This window comes from Neltuma alba, unplaced genomic scaffold (assembly GCF_004799145.2).
Source record: "Neltuma alba isolate B1F8T4 unplaced genomic scaffold, ASM479914v2 tig00012124_pilon, whole genome shotgun sequence".
NCBI classification, from domain to species: domain Eukaryota; kingdom Viridiplantae; phylum Streptophyta; class Magnoliopsida; order Fabales; family Fabaceae; genus Neltuma; species Neltuma alba.
Window position 1 is genome coordinate 743,282 of NW_021636676.1, and position 16,785 is coordinate 760,066.

General features: G+C 35.8%; 2 protein-coding genes across 3 annotated transcripts; both read left to right on the forward strand.

The window, feature by feature from the left end:
- Nucleotides 1-1,178: 1,178 nt before the first annotated feature.
- LOC114723067 (ribonuclease J) lies at nucleotides 1,179-11,619 on the forward strand. Of its 2 annotated transcripts, XM_028909209.1 has the most exons (17): nucleotides 1,179-1,497; nucleotides 2,296-2,524; nucleotides 2,843-2,966; nucleotides 3,614-3,670; nucleotides 3,933-4,124; nucleotides 4,205-4,282; nucleotides 6,546-6,728; nucleotides 6,811-6,891; nucleotides 7,739-7,804; nucleotides 7,905-7,997; nucleotides 8,264-8,389; nucleotides 8,496-8,609; nucleotides 8,732-8,827; nucleotides 8,914-9,011; nucleotides 9,090-9,493; nucleotides 10,456-10,904; nucleotides 11,206-11,619. In XM_028909209.1, exons 1-17 carry the CDS (start codon nucleotides 1,392-1,394, stop codon nucleotides 11,296-11,298), a joined length of 2,589 nt encoding a protein of 862 aa, XP_028765042.1. In that variant the 5' UTR covers nucleotides 1,179-1,391; the 3' UTR covers nucleotides 11,299-11,619. The 2 variants fall into 2 exon arrangements, with proteins under 2 accessions (XP_028765042.1, XP_028765043.1); XM_028909210.1 differs by lacking the exon at nucleotides 1,179-1,497 and having other exon boundaries at nucleotides 2,391-2,524; nucleotides 2,843-2,952.
- Nucleotides 11,620-13,566: 1,947 nt separating this feature from the next.
- Nucleotides 13,567-16,385, forward strand: LOC114723064 (proteasome subunit beta type-5). The gene is made up of 8 exons (XM_028909205.1): nucleotides 13,567-13,654; nucleotides 13,770-13,894; nucleotides 14,078-14,207; nucleotides 14,312-14,418; nucleotides 15,061-15,195; nucleotides 15,352-15,455; nucleotides 15,544-15,644; nucleotides 16,004-16,385. The coding sequence occupies exons 2-8, from the start codon at nucleotides 13,781-13,783 to the stop codon at nucleotides 16,129-16,131; spliced, it is 819 nt and encodes a 272-aa protein (XP_028765038.1). The 5' UTR covers nucleotides 13,567-13,654; nucleotides 13,770-13,780; the 3' UTR covers nucleotides 16,132-16,385.
- Nucleotides 16,386-16,785: the final 400 nt, after the last annotated feature.

The following is a 16,785-nucleotide window of genomic DNA, read 5'->3' on the forward strand; positions in this document are numbered from 1 at the left end:
CTTCTAGTGGGGGAAGCAACGTTAGGAATGCGAAGACTTGTGGTCCTTTTTGCCAGTGTGATACTGTGGTTCATGCAGGGGCGTGCAATTCCAGCAGCTGTTATCAGAGACTTGATGACACGTAGATTGAAGAGTAGCGTGTTGGGTCATGGGTGCGTTGTAAAAATTAGTTTTTTATTCAAATAATTTTATCTAAATTTATTCAATAATTTAAAAATTATAATTTTTGCCAACTAAAATTATAATTTTATTATTATATTTTGTAATTTCATTCTTGTTATTGAAATCAATCCAGGCTTTTTCTCTGCACTAATAATTTAACTCTCATACATATCCATCCTGCACACTTATTCTATTTTTCATCACCCTCCGCTATATAACTCATAACACTTTTTTTTTTTATGAGAAGAGGTGTGTAATACTGCTGAATCAAGAATTTTTTGGCATTTACTGCAATTTTATAAAAGATTAAGGTACATTTAACATTTCAAAATATTTTTTCAGATACATCTAGTAATTTAAAATATTTTGTGATACATCTGGTACTCTAAAATATTTTTTCAAATGCATCTAGTATTTTAAAATATTATCTGATATATTTAACACCCCAAAATATTTAGTAAGTATATCAAATACCTAAAAATATTTTCTGGTGCATTAGCATCAAGACAAAATAAAAGACTTTAGTATTTAAGGTGCTAGACGAACTTGATGCTAGATGCATTATAAAATATTTTGGGATGTTGGATGCATTTGAAAATATATTTTAAAATACTGGTTGCTCTTTGACCTTTTTATTTATATACTGTTTTTATTAAAGCAGATCATTATAAGCCTAGTACAACCTCAGTTAACATGTTCTAATAATAACTATTATTTTTTCTAGCATCTGATAATACTTTTCCGGTTCTAAATATAAGATCCTTATAAGAATTATCGCAGCAACTCTTCATCGTCAAGTCATCTATAGACAAAAAATTGATATGATTTTTTTTTTTACACCAGCATGATATGATTTGTTAGACTTTTATATTCGGAGACAAAAAATTATTTCATACTTACACGTGCAACACCAAAATATTTTGCTACGCACGTATAATCCCGCCTCCGTTTGTCGTCTTGGGTAAAATGATAAGAAAGATATTTCTGAACCTCAACTCCTCAAGCACGGAAAGAAGCGGAAGGCCTTCTACGCTCGTATTTCCCGCTGAGTTGAAGGCTGAAGCAGCTTCAAAGTTCTCAACCCTCCCTCTCTTCCCGTATTCCAAAGTTTCATTTTCGAAGTTCGAGTCTTTGAGAACTCTAGATATCTTCAACTATTCTTCATTTGGGGATTCTTCACTCTTATGTCCATTGCGATTGTAGTTTTGTAGGGTTGTTTAAGTTAAAGAATGGCTAGTTGTGGTTCTCTTTCATTGTGTCCATACAGCCTTTATCGTCACCCGAACCCAAAAAGGCGTCCCATTTTATGCTCGGCCGGCTCTTCTTCGCTCGTAGGTAAATGGTGAACTTCATTGATGTTGCTTTTTGTTTATGCTCCTCTTTTCTCGACTATTCTACTGGTTAACTGTTAAAGACGAACGGAGAGGAAGGGTACAAGTCACGTGGCTGAACGTTAAGTGCTTGATTATAAGAAGTTGGAGATGTTTTTTTTCCAGCCAAAGTAGCCTCTCAGAAGAAATTATTTGCGCTTTGGGGCTGTTGTAGAAGCCATCATAACTATTCATGTGTTCATGTATGGTTAAGGCCAGAGTTAATGATTTTTTATTGGTACTCTTAATGATGGGTAAATTAAAAACTGATACTTGTCATATTTTAACTTTATTATTTATGCCATGGAGTAAAAGGCAAGTTGAGAACTTCTGTCCTGTGTTTTATCACGTTACTTCCCATATGATGTTGGAACAGTGGCCTATGATTGAGTTATTTGCTTTGAGAGGTCAAAATAAAGTTGAGGTCAATACTTGACACTTCTAACAGTGAAAGTTCTGTCTAAAATGAAGTAGATTTTAAACTCCAATTTGAATAAAACAATAAAATTGTAGGTACCAAAGAAGATTATACTTTTTCTGATTCTTGAAGGATCTATGAAGAGACTGAAGGAGAAATGTCTGTTCATCTCATAAGAGTGGGCGGATTTTAGTCCATGCCTTTGTATCTATAGGTCTACCTTTATTCCATGCACCACCGTACATAGATGCAACTGTGAACTAACTTTGCTTCTGATTCCCCCCTGTCTTACTAATTTACAGTGTTAGTTACTATTAACTGTTTTAACTTGTCTCTCTCACGTAGGTATTGATGGATCTAAAGTACCCCGCAAAAGATTAAGAAAAATTGAAGGTCCTGGAAAAAGCATGGAAGACTCTGTTCAACGCAAGATGGAGCAATTTTATGAAGGATCTAATGGGCCACCCCTTCGAGTTCTTCCTATTGGTGGGTTGGGTGAAATTGGGATGAATTGCATGCTTGTTGGGAACCATGATCGTTATATCCTTATTGATGCTGGTGTCATGTTCCCAGAGTAGGTCTTTCAACTTCAACATTGCCTCCCCATTTCTTGTTGTTTATCAGTCTTAATAGCCAATCGAATATGCCACAATGATTATGCAGGCATTTACTTAGATATGGAAGTTGTTATAAATTAAACATACACTACAATCGTTGTGTCTTTCCTATTAGACTTCTTAATCTTTTCCATAATAAATGCATTTAAAAATTCAGAATCTCATTTGAGCTAAAAGTAATTATCAAATCACTGGTGGAGAGTTGTTGGTTGTTCTTCATTCTTTTCCTCTAGTATTTAAGTGATCCCAGCTTATTTGTGTTGCATATCTTCCAGCTATGATGAGCTTGGAGTCCAAAAGATTATACCTGATACGACATTTATAAGAAAATGGAGGCACAAAATTGAGGCAGTTGTTATAACGCATGGTCACGAAGATCATATCGGTGCGTTGCCTTGGGTAATGCTTCCTACTGTTATGACTTGTTAATTTCCATTGATATATGTTATTACATCTTCTTCATTTATATGTGATGGGATATAACGTCCATTGACTGATGCATGCTCTCATAATGAATTGAGAGTTAACTTTAGCCTCCTATTCTTGTGAAGGAACCTATTTTTTTGCACCTTGAATGCTGTGTTAATGTGAAGGTTATACAATGGGCGGCTGGGATGCAGACAACTATCAAACAGATATCTTTGTAATTGGCATTAGATCTATTGACTATAGCATGCTTAACGTGTATTATTTATGGATATATTTATTGGCTAGCTGTGTTGGACTCTTCTACAAGCTTAGCATGCATCTCATATGTGGTTGATTTGGTCTCCTTTTAAAATACCGTTGCTTAAAGTTTTGAAGAAGGATGTGTTAGTTTCTTTATAACACTGCAAGTTCCATTTATGCAGCCTTAATACTTACAGATACTAAGTGTAAGCAGCCTACCACTTCTGTGTTTAGTTTTTAGACGGTATAGAATTCTTAATAAAAAACAATTCTGCTTAAATTTTATGTCTGATTTATTGGATTAGTTTTAATTTGAATATCATATTTTGCTCTTATATAATATCTTCACCAATAGTAATTATCTCTTGGCTTATCAGGTCATACCAGCATTGGATACCCATACACCAATTTTTGCATCTTCTTTTACGATGGAGGTATTTGGCTGTAGAAATTTTAATTTACCTTGTTATTTTGTTGGTTAAATGCCACTTTTTAACTTGTTTTTCCCCATTGCATATTGAAGTTGGCTTTGAATCTCTTGAATCCTTTGGTCCTTTCTGCTTAGGCACCATTTTTTATTTTTCACTAAAAATTTTTAGAGTCTAACTTTTGTAATGAAACTATTTGTCTTTATTGCATATGTTGTTCAGAAAAGTTCAGAGATAGTTAATTTTTATTATTATTTTGCTAAAACAGCTTATTAGAAAACGTTTGAAGGAGCATGGTATTTTTGTTCCATCAAGACTCAAAGTATTTCGAACCAGGAAGAAGTTTTTGGCTGGGCCATTTGAAATAGAGCCTATCAGGGTGACCCATTCCATCCCTGATTGTTGTGGTTTAGTTCTTCGCTGTTCTGATGGTACTATTCTTCATACTGGGGACTGGAAGGTTAGAGTTTTACTATCCTTAATGTATTGTTTCTTCCCTTTAATTCCATTCTCCTGTTGCTTAAGAAGTTGATTCAACAGATTGATGAACAACCACTAGACGGTAAAGTTTTTGACCGTGAAGTTTTGGAGGAACTTTCTAAAGAAGGAGTAACATTAGTAAGTTTACTTGCTTCTGCACTAAAATAATTTGTGTTGAAAATTTTCATTGGACTTATATTTAGGGGAAAGATAATCTTGGTGCTTATTCGAATGCTTTGATGGTTTATAGGCTAGTAGCAGTAATATATAGTTTCTTGTGTATATTTTGAATTTTGATGATGTTTCCCCAAGAAGTACCTAAGTGCCTTTTGCCGTGAGTAGAACTTTCATGGTCAGTCTTATGCTAGAGAAGGAGCTCAAAGGACAATAAGTCCACACAGTTCCAGAGCTAAAGTGTTTTTCCCTTTGGATGAAAATATAAATTATGTGGAAAAGAGAAGAAATTACAAATGTCGAGGATAAGAAGTCCTGAAAACTAAAATAAAAAATACAAAATAAAAACATCAGGGCAACAAAATCTCTGAAATGCTAGTAAGGGCAGAAGAGCTGTCCAATCTTGTTGGATTAAGTGCCCGTTTGGATTAACGGTGAACAACTACGATTTTAGATAATCGTGAATTTTATAAGTGACACTGGCTATAAATGACACTGGTTAATCGTGATTTCTGTTTGGATTTTTTTTTAATAAGTGATTTTAAAAATTGTGATTATGTTTGGTTTTCATTTATTAAAATCACTTATGGGTGTATAATTACTAAAAAGGACATGAAGTTAATAAAGTTTTTTACATTTTCATAATTATTATATTTAATAATAAATTATAATTTAATAAATGACATGAATATTTAAATATTATTTTTATTTTAAAATTATTATTATTTAAAATCACTTACAAAATTTATGTGTCGTACAAATATTAAATAAAAGACCCCATATAAATAAGAGATGAATGAAAATATAAAAAAAAATTTGATTAGCAATTTTAGTAACATAAATAAGGAAATTGAATGTTCAATCAAAATTATAACTAAGAAATTTGACGATGCTCCTTGAATCAGAATATTACCTGAATATTTGATTCCGTTGTTTCAATCATATGTCATTCGTTATCTGGTTTTTTTAAAAATGTCTTTTAGATAAAATTAAAAGAAAAACAGTTTCATATTGTATGTTTTTTTAAAAAAATTAAAATAATTACCATTAGAATGAGGGGTAGATTGGAGAAAATTTAGTTACTCAAGATTCATCGGGATTTTTCAAACGTATAAGCTACTTCTTGTTGCTTATCCTAAAAGTGCGGTGGAAGGTTAAAATCATGATTCATCGGGATTTTATAAAAATTATCCAAACACCCTAAACATGCTTCATAAGTACTTATTTAAATTCAAACGGGCTTATTTGAGATCCTACCGCTTAACCAAACAGGCTCTAAGAAATTGAGGATTCCCTTAAAAAACCCACGGGCAATGTTCCAAATGGTGGCCATGTAGACAATTCTTTCCCATAACATGTCTAAAGGCCAAGATATACTGACATTTAAAGAGGAATTAAGTGAAAATTCTGCTGAAGAAAACAATGCCAGAATCTGAAAAAATTACTTTCTACGATCAACTAGGGGAGAGTCTCCAATACAAAAGGTAATTTAAAGCATAAGATACCTGCTACACTATTACTACTGCCGTTTATGAGCGGATGCATAACTGACTCTAAAACTGATACCCAAACTACCTAAACATGACAGCAAGTCAGCAAACTGTACGGGATGAAAACTACTCGCTCTGTTCCTAATTATAAGACAATTTGAGGGTGTGATGTTAATTACAACCTTTTAGAAGTAATTAATATTTTACCCCCTAATATGACCCTAATCAATGGATAAAAACACTTGGACCCACCTTGGAGTGAGTTTAGGAAATTATGAGCATTAATTGAGGGCAGAAATTTTGATAAAAAAATTTCAGGAAAATTAGTTAAAACTGTTTCATTGGTATGTGTAAGTTGGATAATTCTGTCGGAAAAAAAGAACGGAGGGGTTACTATTTAACTACTTGTATCTACATGATTGGGGACTACAAGGTAGCCTACTCTGCCACATTGCCCACTTTACCGCTACTCTCCTCCTTTTCCTTATGATAAGCGATATAGAACCATAGGTCCGTCCCTATCAGATATGCCCTTTAAGATGTGAGCATTCCTCATGAAACAGAAAAACCCCAGTTCATTTAATCATTGATTGCCTCAAAGTCTTTGTTAGTGGATGCTCTTCTCTATATGTTGCATTTCCATGTTTAATTTCAGTGTATATAACATTTGTTTGTTCTGTTTCCTAATTATTGATAAAAGATATGATCAAACTTTGCTTTTGGGCATTACCTTCCAGATGATGAGTGATTCAACAAACATACTTTCACCTGGAAGAACAATTAGTGAATCTACTGTGGCGGATGCACTGTTAAGGCGTATTTCTGCTGCTAAAGGAAGGGTTATTACAACTCAGTTCGCATCAAATATACATCGTCTTGGAAGTGTGAACGCTGCAGCTGATTTAACTGGTAGAAAGATGGTATGTTCTCCCCCTGCTAATTAGCAAATGGTTTTCCTGTTTAAAGATTGGGGTTTAATGATATTTATTGCAATCATATCAGGTGTTTGTTGGCATGTCTCTACGAACATATCTAGATGCAGCTTGGAAGGATGGAAAGGCACCATTTGACCCATCCACGCTGGTAATAAACATTAGAAGCGTTATTTCTGACATTCTGCCTCAAAGTAGAGTGAAAACATTTCCTGCCAGGATTAGTGGTTTAGAGAACCCAGTGCTGAATTCAGCTTGTGATATTATTTGTTAGTGGTTAGAATAAACTTGAAGAAATAAATGGCCATATTAGAAATTTCACTTTTTTTCTTTTTTCTTTATTGAAAAAGACAAACTATTATAGAGAAGAAAAGAGACTAAAAAGAGATAGGACAATACTAGACCATTACTAAAATAAGGATTTCTAATCCGTTGCATATATGCAAGGATTGCTCATGCGACTGATGCTGTAATGCTGCTAATTAGTAATATTCAACCAAAAATGAGTTCTCAGTTTGTGCACTCGAGAATTAGAACACTTCTTTCAGCGTCACATAGTGCGGTGTCTCTTACTAGTTTAAATAAACACATAGCGTTGCTTTGTGGTGCAAATAATCATCTATTTCATATTTCAAGCCCAGTAGACTTTCATTTGAGGTGTCTTTCAATGATAATATCATTATTGTTAACGACTTAGATGTTTAATTCAAGTGGCTCTTTAACACTGCATCTGAGTTCAATATAATTTATGAGCCAATAATTATTTGGCTAACTGTGCTGGTTTACCTGATTTGTTTTCTATGTTATCTAGATAATTAAGTAATTGCTTGTTTGATTGGTTAGTTGCTTTGGTAGTGATCCATCCAATCGCCGTTTATATATGTATTTTTAATTTGTTACATAGCATGTATTCATCTGTATCCTTTTATTTTTTTGAGCATGTCTTGGTCAGACTTGTGTCTGATGCTCCCGTTTTGGTTAATTTTGACTTCAAATAGGTGAAAGTGGAGGATATTGATGCTTATGCTCCTAAGGATTTGCTGATTGTAACAACTGGATCTCAGGTAACTTGCTTTCAAGGTCCTTCAAACACTTAATAATTCGACAGACTACACATATTGAACAAGTTATTGGCATATGATAAAATATATGCTCTTGTGTCAGGCAGAACCTCGTGCTGCCCTGAATCTTGCATCATATGGTGGTAGTCATTCTTTCAAGCTGACCAAGGAAGATATAATTTTGTATTCAGCTAAGGTATGGTAACAAGATAAAGCTCTAGGCATTTGGCTTCAAGGTTTTCTAAAGATTCTGATTTTATATGTAGATTAAATATTTAATCCTTATGCCAATGAAATTATATCAGTCTACAAATTTGAAGTATACTGTTTTTACTTTCAGTCTACTTTAGGTGAGAAGTAATAACCTTTGATTTTCATGTATGACTTGTTGCCTCTCTCTCTCTTTTTTTTGACAATTTTATGTTGGGAAAATTTTCTCTTGTGTTGTAATCACACTGCTAGGTTATCCCTGGTAATGAGTCTCGTGTGATGAAAATGATGAACCGCATAGCAGAGATTGGATCATCAATAATAATGGGGAAGAATGAGGGGCTGCACACATCGGGTCATGCGTATCGTGGAGAATTGGTTAGTTTGTTGTTGTGGTAGTAGTGACAGTGTCTTACGATATGAAGCTCTTATATTGCTTGTCTTTGATATGGTTTGCCATTGAGTGCAATATTATATTCTGCAGGAGGAAGTACTTAGAATAGTGAAGCCGCAACATTTTCTTCCCATACACGGAGAACTCTTGTTCCTGAAGGAGCATGAATTACTTGGAAAGTCAACTGGCATTCGACACACTGCTGTGAGTCTTATCTGATGCTGTTATTTGATAGATAAGAAACTGGTGACATATAATGATTAAATTTACATTGAATATCATATGAGTAGTCAACATTTGAAGGAACTGATGTGATTTTGTGCCAGGTTATTAAGAATGGAGAGATGCTTGGCGTTTCACACTTAAGAAATAGAAGAGTCCTTTCAAATGGTTTTGTTTCCCTTGGAAAAGAGAATTTACAGGTTGGGGACCAAAGCATTTTCTTGGCCTTTTGTTAGAATCATCATTTTATGACTTCTTAGTCTTTCCCTCCCTTGATATCTTGCAGTTGAAGTACAGTGATGGGGACAAAGCATTTGGTACATCAAGTGAACTTTTTGTTGATGAAAGATTGAGAATTGCCTTAGATGGAATAATTGTGGTCAGGTAGATATTTGTAGTCTTTAAGTCAAATATTGGAATAACCAGATTTAGTAGTGACTTTCTGATATTTTTCTTTTGTAGCATGGAAATATTCCGGCCTCAAAATAGTGAGAGTCATGTTGAAAACACCTTAAAAGGGAAGATAAGAATTACCACAAGATGCCTGTGGCTTGACAAAGGAAAGCTGTTGGATGCGCTTCATAAGGCTGCTCATGCTGCACTTTCAAGCTGCCCAGTAAACTGTCCATTTTATCACATGGAAAGAACTGTATCTGAGGTATTGAGGAAGTTGGTGAGGAAGTATAGCGGCAAAAGACCAGAAGTTATTGCTATTGCTGTAGAAAACCCTGCAGCTGTTCTTGCTGATGAGGTAAAAGCGAGGCTGTCTGGAAAATCTCATATGGGTCTTGGGACACCATCGTTGAGAAAAATAGTGGATGGACGTAACGAGGAAAAGAAGTCCAGCAAAATGGCTATAAAAGAAGGTAATATCAATATTAATGAATATGGAATCATTGAGGTCCAGTTGCTATACTTTTTGTGCAAATATACATGTCTGTTCTATACAAATCTGCTGTTAAATGTATACTTTCAAATTGGTTTTCTTACCTGTTATGATGCTTGGTCTCACTGTTGGCGTAGTCAGGGAAACCCAGCCACCTCTTTTCACCAATATAAAAATACTCCTAGTACGATAAATGAGTTGCTGAGGTTCTTGCACTTACTCATGTTGTGTGAGACATAAGTAAATTTTGTACGTGCATAGGTGAAAGCCCTTTAAACTTAAAGTGTGGCCAAAGCACATGTACTCTTTACTTTGATGTAGAATTTAATTTAATTAGACCAAGGAGGTGGCAAGGATTAAGCCCTTAACTCTTTACCCCTTGGTGAAAGACAAGTAATTTCATCCCAATAGTTTAAACCTATAGGAAAAGGCAAAGGAATGACTTCATTGAAGAGCTTTGAAATGTTCTGCATTTGATAATGATGAATGAATGTGGTGTCAATTACATTTGCTAATGATTCTTATGGGATTATTGCACCTTAAGCAATTGACAATGTTTTGGATTTCGCTCGGTCATTGCATAGATTAGAGTGTATATTATGTTTCAAGCGACATTTTTCTGTTTATTGATATGAGAGACTAATAGGACAGCTGGATGGAAATGACAATAGGGAGTAATTGAATCTGGAAGGTTGTTAAGTTGATTAGGTTTAGTTAGAGAATTCGTTCCATCGACTAATTGCTTATGGAAACATCATGAATTGAATTTAGAAGCAGCACTCAAGTAATAATTACGTAAACATTGGTTATTTTACCTTGGCTGACTACTGCTGGCTCACGGATAGTAACTATCGACTTATATATAATACTTGTGTGATTTTGTTTCTCTATGCATTTATCTAGTGTTAATTATTACCCTTGTTTTTGCAATTGATGTGTTAGATGATGGCACTGATGTTGAAGGACTCCTACCAGAGGAAGATATCCCTACTCCAAGTGGAGCTGATGCTGACTCCCCTGATTCAGAGGATTCAGATGAATTTTGGAAATCAGTCATCACACCTTCAAGGGCTGAAAAGTCGATCAAAGCTAACAATGGTTATATTCCACGAAAGCAGCAAGAGTCCCAGCAGATGAAAGATGATTCTGGAGACTCTGAAGAAGGCGAGTCTGAACCCAAGCCTTCAAAAACAGTGAAGAGAAATAAATGGAAGCCTGAGGAAGTGAAGAAGCTGATCGATATGCGTGGAGAGCTGAACGAGAGATTTCAAGTTGTGAAGGGAAGAATGATCCTCTGGGAGGAGATATCTCAAAAGTTGTTGGCTGATGGTATCAACAGAAGTCCAGGGCAATGTAAATCTCTGTGGACTTCTTTGATACAAAAATACGAGGTTTGTTTCATCTTCTTTCAACCGCAGATATTAAATTTAATATCATCAAGCAAATCAAGTCACGCTTGAAATGATCGTCTGTATTTCTTGAGTTTTCATCTCTCCCTCTCTGTTCAGGTCCAAAAAAAAACTCTCTCTCTCTCTCTGTGTATATACTCCCTCTCTATACACACACACACACACACACACACAGAGACATATATCTTAAGAAAATGATGAGGGTCCTCTATCAGATCATTTATTTCTGTTTATCTTTCTTGATGGTAACTGTGGCCATTGTTAACGTATACTTGTGAAGCAGGAGATCAAGAATGGGAAGAACAAGAAAGGCTGGCCATATCTGGAGGACATGGACAGGATATTGTCGGATAAGGAGGCGCGGGCAGCAAAATGAACGAGACGTGAACAAGTAAGATTGAAAACGACAGTGGTATTCAAGAAGATAATCACCGACGTCAGTTGCATGATTCTTATGTGGCGTTGAGATCTCTAGTCCCCTGAGGCATCACACGGACTTGAAATTAATCAAAAGATCCGCTAACAGAAAGCTCATGAGGGGCAGAAGGGGGATTTTCATTGTCTTTAGGGCACTCGCCTCTTAATTTTTGTCATAATTAAATTAAATTCATTATTTTGTAAGCGAAGCAACTATAGAAATGTAATTTTGCCTTTGGACAATAGCCATAACTAATTTTATTTTTCAATGTTTATGCAACGGGCTTTATAAATGGCGAATGGTGAAGAGGTCAGAATTCCTTCCAAGTTTTCCCGAGTATAATTGGCTCGTTTAAAATTAAAAACAAAACGCAGGAAATGCGTATCTCTTGAGTTTTGTCTCAAAAGAAATTTAAATTTGAGATCGGTCGTGTGTATTTTGTCCAAAAATCAGTTGCATTAACGTCACTATCATATTCATATTTACAAATTATATAAAATAGAAAAAAATTGATTCAATTAGACCTTTAAAATCGCGCAGTCTTGTTAAAAAAAAATCATATTTTTTTTGGAAAAAAAAATATTGGCCTATCTTATGGGGGAAAAAAAGGTTATTGGCGTCTGTTCGAGTCTTCATTTACCAAAATCAAGATTCTTACTCTTCCAGAGGTACCAAAATTTTTGCATTTGGTTGTCTTTCTTTTCAGTTAAGGAAACATGCATTCGTGATATGCAGCGGTTTGCTTATAAAAGGGGGAAAAAATCATTATGCCATTATACGATCCTAGTAAACAATTAATAATTTTTACTGTATATGTTTATTTACATTTTGGACATAATTAACAAATTTTATTTAACCAATAGGCATTGATCCTAGTGGAATGAGTTTTGTCTAGTCAAACATCAATTGTCGAGTTTGAGTCAATGTAAATGCAAAAAATGTCTTTAAGAAAGCTATCTTAATTAGGCCCAAGGAAAACAAAAAAACTAGACCTGACCAGCAGGTTCAATCGAAAAACCAGTGAACCGGTCTCCAATCTGGTCTGGTTTAGATAAAAAACTGGTTACCTATAGAACCGCTAATTAACCGGTCAAGCCGGTATTAAACTAGTCAACCGCTCGTTTTGGGGGTTGGTTGGTTTATTTTTTTTTCTCCACCCAATGCCCAAAACGATGTTGTCCAACATTAAAAAAAAATTGCAACACTGTGGTTCAATTCCCTCGGTCCGTGTCTCCTAGCCAGAATCCCATTTCCATCTTCGTTGAGCTCGACCATTCTCCCTACCCCAAATCCCTTGCATAACCATCGAGTTGCCGTGGAGGGTGGAGATAGCATCATGGTGGTCGACTTGTAGCGGAAACAGAGGCACGGTGGTTGACCAAGATTCCCATTCCCTTCTTCGTTGAGTTCGTTCTAGTTGACCGTTCTCCCTATCCCAAATCCCCTGCAACGCCGTCGAGTTGCCATGGAGAGTGGAGACAGCGGCGCGGTGGTCAACTTGTAGTAGAGAAGGAGGCACCATGGTTGATCTGTCGTGCATTGTGGAGAGTGGAGACAGAGGAAGCACAGTGGTCGCCTCTCCAAATCCTGGATTTTACTGCTCTCCTGGTTCAAATTCTTGGTTCATATTCAATCAATCATACCGGTTCTAAATTACTTTTGTTGAACTGGATTGTGATACTTTATTTAGGATGCTTAAGAAGAGATCTGTTGAAGGATGTGAGTGTAGAACTGGTTTTGTTGGCTGACTCTAGTAATTTTGTGCGTTCTTGTGGCAATTGAGCTAATGGCCTGGGCAAGAGTGTTATGGACTCTTTGTTCTATTTTAATATTATGAATTAAATTATATTATTTTAATATGACCAATCCGATTTCAGTCTGACCCCTCGTCCGACTAGTGACCCTTAATCCACTGTCTTGATCAGTTTAATCTCCGGTCTGGTTTTTTATTCCTTGATAGGGCCAGACAATATTTGAATATTGATGGCTTATTAAAAAAAAAATTTATTCTCATGTCTATTATTATCATTAAAGGCCAGAAAGAAGCATAAAATCAGATAGGCCATTTTTTCAATGGGACAAAGACAGAGATGGGCTATTTTTATCTGGAAGAACTCAGTTGGGCTCGAAGGTCTGGCCCATGGAAATGTTGATGATATGATCTCTTTACTTTAACCATGTGAAAACCCCAATACGCCCCTCCTGCCTTTCACCTCAAGCCAGCGCAAACAAAATAAGGGTCTCCTTTATTTCTCGCTGCTGTTCGATCACACCCGACTACACAGCCAGATCTCTTGTCACAACTTTCTAACCGGTAAGCCTTGTTCATAGACTAGGGTTTGTAAAGGTAGCATTCTTTGATTTCTTCTCCAATTGATTTTCCAAAATGATTCAGGAAAATAACGTTGATTTCCTCTCTTCTTGGTTAGGTTTTTCAGTCATGAAGCTTGATACCAGCGGTCTTGAGTCATTTCCTACTCAAATTCAACCCATCGATGGCATTGTTGGAGACTTTTCGGCTGCCCCTGCATTTGAGCTCCCTAGCTTAACCGATGTGAGTGCTTGGCTATTAGCTCGAAATTTGAATATTCCCTTTTTTAGTTCTTCGTTGAAAAGAGGTTGCGATTGACTTGTAGAGGTTATAATCAAATGAAGGTGTGTGTATAGATATATATATTGCAACGACTTGAATCATCAAGCTTCTCATGAAGGTCTTTTTTTTTTTTTTTTGTTATAGTTTGACGGTTTCCAGAAAGAAGCTATTCAGATGGTGAAGCCTGCCAAGGGTACCACCACTCTTGCTTTTATATTCAAGGAGGGGGTTATGGTAGCTGCCGATTCTCGGGCTAGTATGGGGGGTTATATATGTAAGTACAAAGCTCCTATCTCATGTTTACTCTATTTAGATACGAGTCCATTGGTGAAAATTATTTTCGTTCACAATTTGAAATGTGTTATAACCCATGTGCAGCATCTCAATCCGTGAAGAAAATTATAGAAATTAACCCATACATGCTTGGCACGATGGCTGGAGGAGCTGCAGACTGCCAATTCTGGCACAGAAATCTCGGGGTCAAGGTAATGCGTGCAATCTTATATCAAATTTTTTTTTTTTCTCTGTCTTGCCCTTTGTTTGCTTAGTTTCTCACTTAAGTGCTTGCATGCTAGTATTCCCAAAGAATGCTGTTCCATGTTTACTTTACTGTCGTTGTTACCATAATACTTACAAATTCTATGATTTGACTTCATTTACATTATAGTCATTCCCTCAGAATTACTTATCCAGGGCTGCTGCTTAGGCTATAGATAGGAAGCACTTAGAATAAAATAAGTTCTGGTTTGCTTCATGTTGGGAATCTTACAGTAGAAGAGGGAGTGAAATAAAGACTAGGTCTTACCTGCTTAGGCTATAATACATTTTAGTGTGTTGTAGAGGTTCCCCCTTGGTCATTTTGCCAGTCTTTTATACTTTCTGTGCACGCAATTGCATATGGCTTTTGAGTCCTCCTTGTTTGAATGTGTAAGCCGAGTATTGAAGCAAAATTTTGGTTCAAAGTAGTCAAATGGAATATACAGAGTAAGCTGCATGATTCTTCTCATTTTAGTGTGCTTAGCTTTTGCATCTTTTGCTAGTTTTCATCTCTTTGGATTCCAGGATGGGATTTCCTTTTATGCTTACGTTCACGAATAGTTTCCCTAATTCAATCGTTTTATTTTTAGTGCCGGCTGCATGAATTGGCAAATAAGCGAAGAATTTCAGTTACAGGAGCCTCAAAGCTACTTGCAAATATTTTATACTCCTACCGTGGAATGGGGTTATCTGTTGGAACCATGATTGCTGGATGGGATGAAACGGTAAATCACATGTTCTAGTTAGTAATCCGTTTTGCCCTCCTAATTCTGTAGTGTGATCCGGGAACGTCACTTTTCAGGGTCCTAGCCCATTTTCTAATTACCAAATAGGTTTTGCCCTGCTGATTCAATTTGTGATGATGTGATATCACTTTTCAGGGTCCTGGTCTGTATTATGTTGATAGTGAAGGGGGAAGATTGAAAGGAACCCGTTTCTCGGTTGGATCTGGGTCGCCATACGCTTATGGTGTACTGGACAGCGGGTTAGCTAAGCTTTTCTGCTAAATTATCTATCAGCTATAGCATTATTGTTGAATGTTGAATTTGTTATTATTTGTGTTGAATTGCTAGGTACCGCTACGACATGTCAGTTGATGAAGCTGCAGAATTGGCCCGAAGATCAATTTATCATGCAACATTTCGTGATGGGGCCAGTGGTGGAGTTGCCAGCGGTATCTTATCTTTCTCTTCCTTTGTTCCACCTTCAATGATACCGGATTTCCTTAACATTCCCCCTCTTCAAAATTGCCCGGCAAAAAAAGAAAAGAAAAGGGATTTATACATGCTCATGCGCCTGGTTCATGTTTGCCTTTCTTCATTCTTTTAAACTAGAAACTGAAATTAGTGGTCTTTGAAATCAGGAGTATACAAGCTACCTGTTTTTATTCTAGTTCACACTTCACATAATAATAGTTTTTTGGTTAATGACTGTTATCCACCGACTAATTTAGATGCATAGACTGTAATTTTGCACTGTAAGTTTTGACGTGAAATCAATCTTTACTGACCTATAACTTTCATATGATTTTAGTTTATTACGTGGGACCTGACGGATGGAAGAAATTGTCCGGTGATGATGTGGGAGAACTTCATTACCACTACTACCCTGTCACTCCGAACACAGTAGAACAAGAGATGGCGGAGGCGCCTGGAGCGTAATGGAAGTTATGGCAATTATTTCAAGTGTCTGTTTTTGTCTTTTTAATTTCAGGCCAAAAAAAGTATCTTTGTTTATTGTTTCTTTTTGGTATAATCTTTTAAGTGTCTCTTGTTTAGCTGGCCTCGTCCATACCTTATCGAACGAAAGATGACTGTAGTGGATCAGGTCTGGCGGACTAGAATGGGCTGTGACTTGTGAAAGCCCCTACATCAAATCCAGTTTATCGAAACTTTGCGCGCATACTAGGGACCAATTTATACTGTTTAATTCAATGGTTGAAAAACTGTTCCGACCATTCAACCAGATGAGGTGCTAATTTAATATATGTCATTAGAGGCGGCAAGTCTTAAAATATTTAAAAAGTTGAATTAAGAGGATGAGCTTAATTTTTTTTATGGTTAAATATCTTGTTATTAGTGTATAAAAATTGAAAGGCAAGAAAGTGAGGGGTTGTTTTCTCTTTGATTTAGCCAAAATGTTATCACAAGTTTTCGAAAATATGATTTAATTAAGAGGCTACTTTTTAGCAAAATAAAAAAAATTTGGTTGAGAGGAAAAAGCATAACAGATACTGAATTAAAAATTGAAAAAAAAAATGGGTATCTGTAAAAAAATTTTAATAAATTAAGCATTTACAATTTTAAAAATGAATA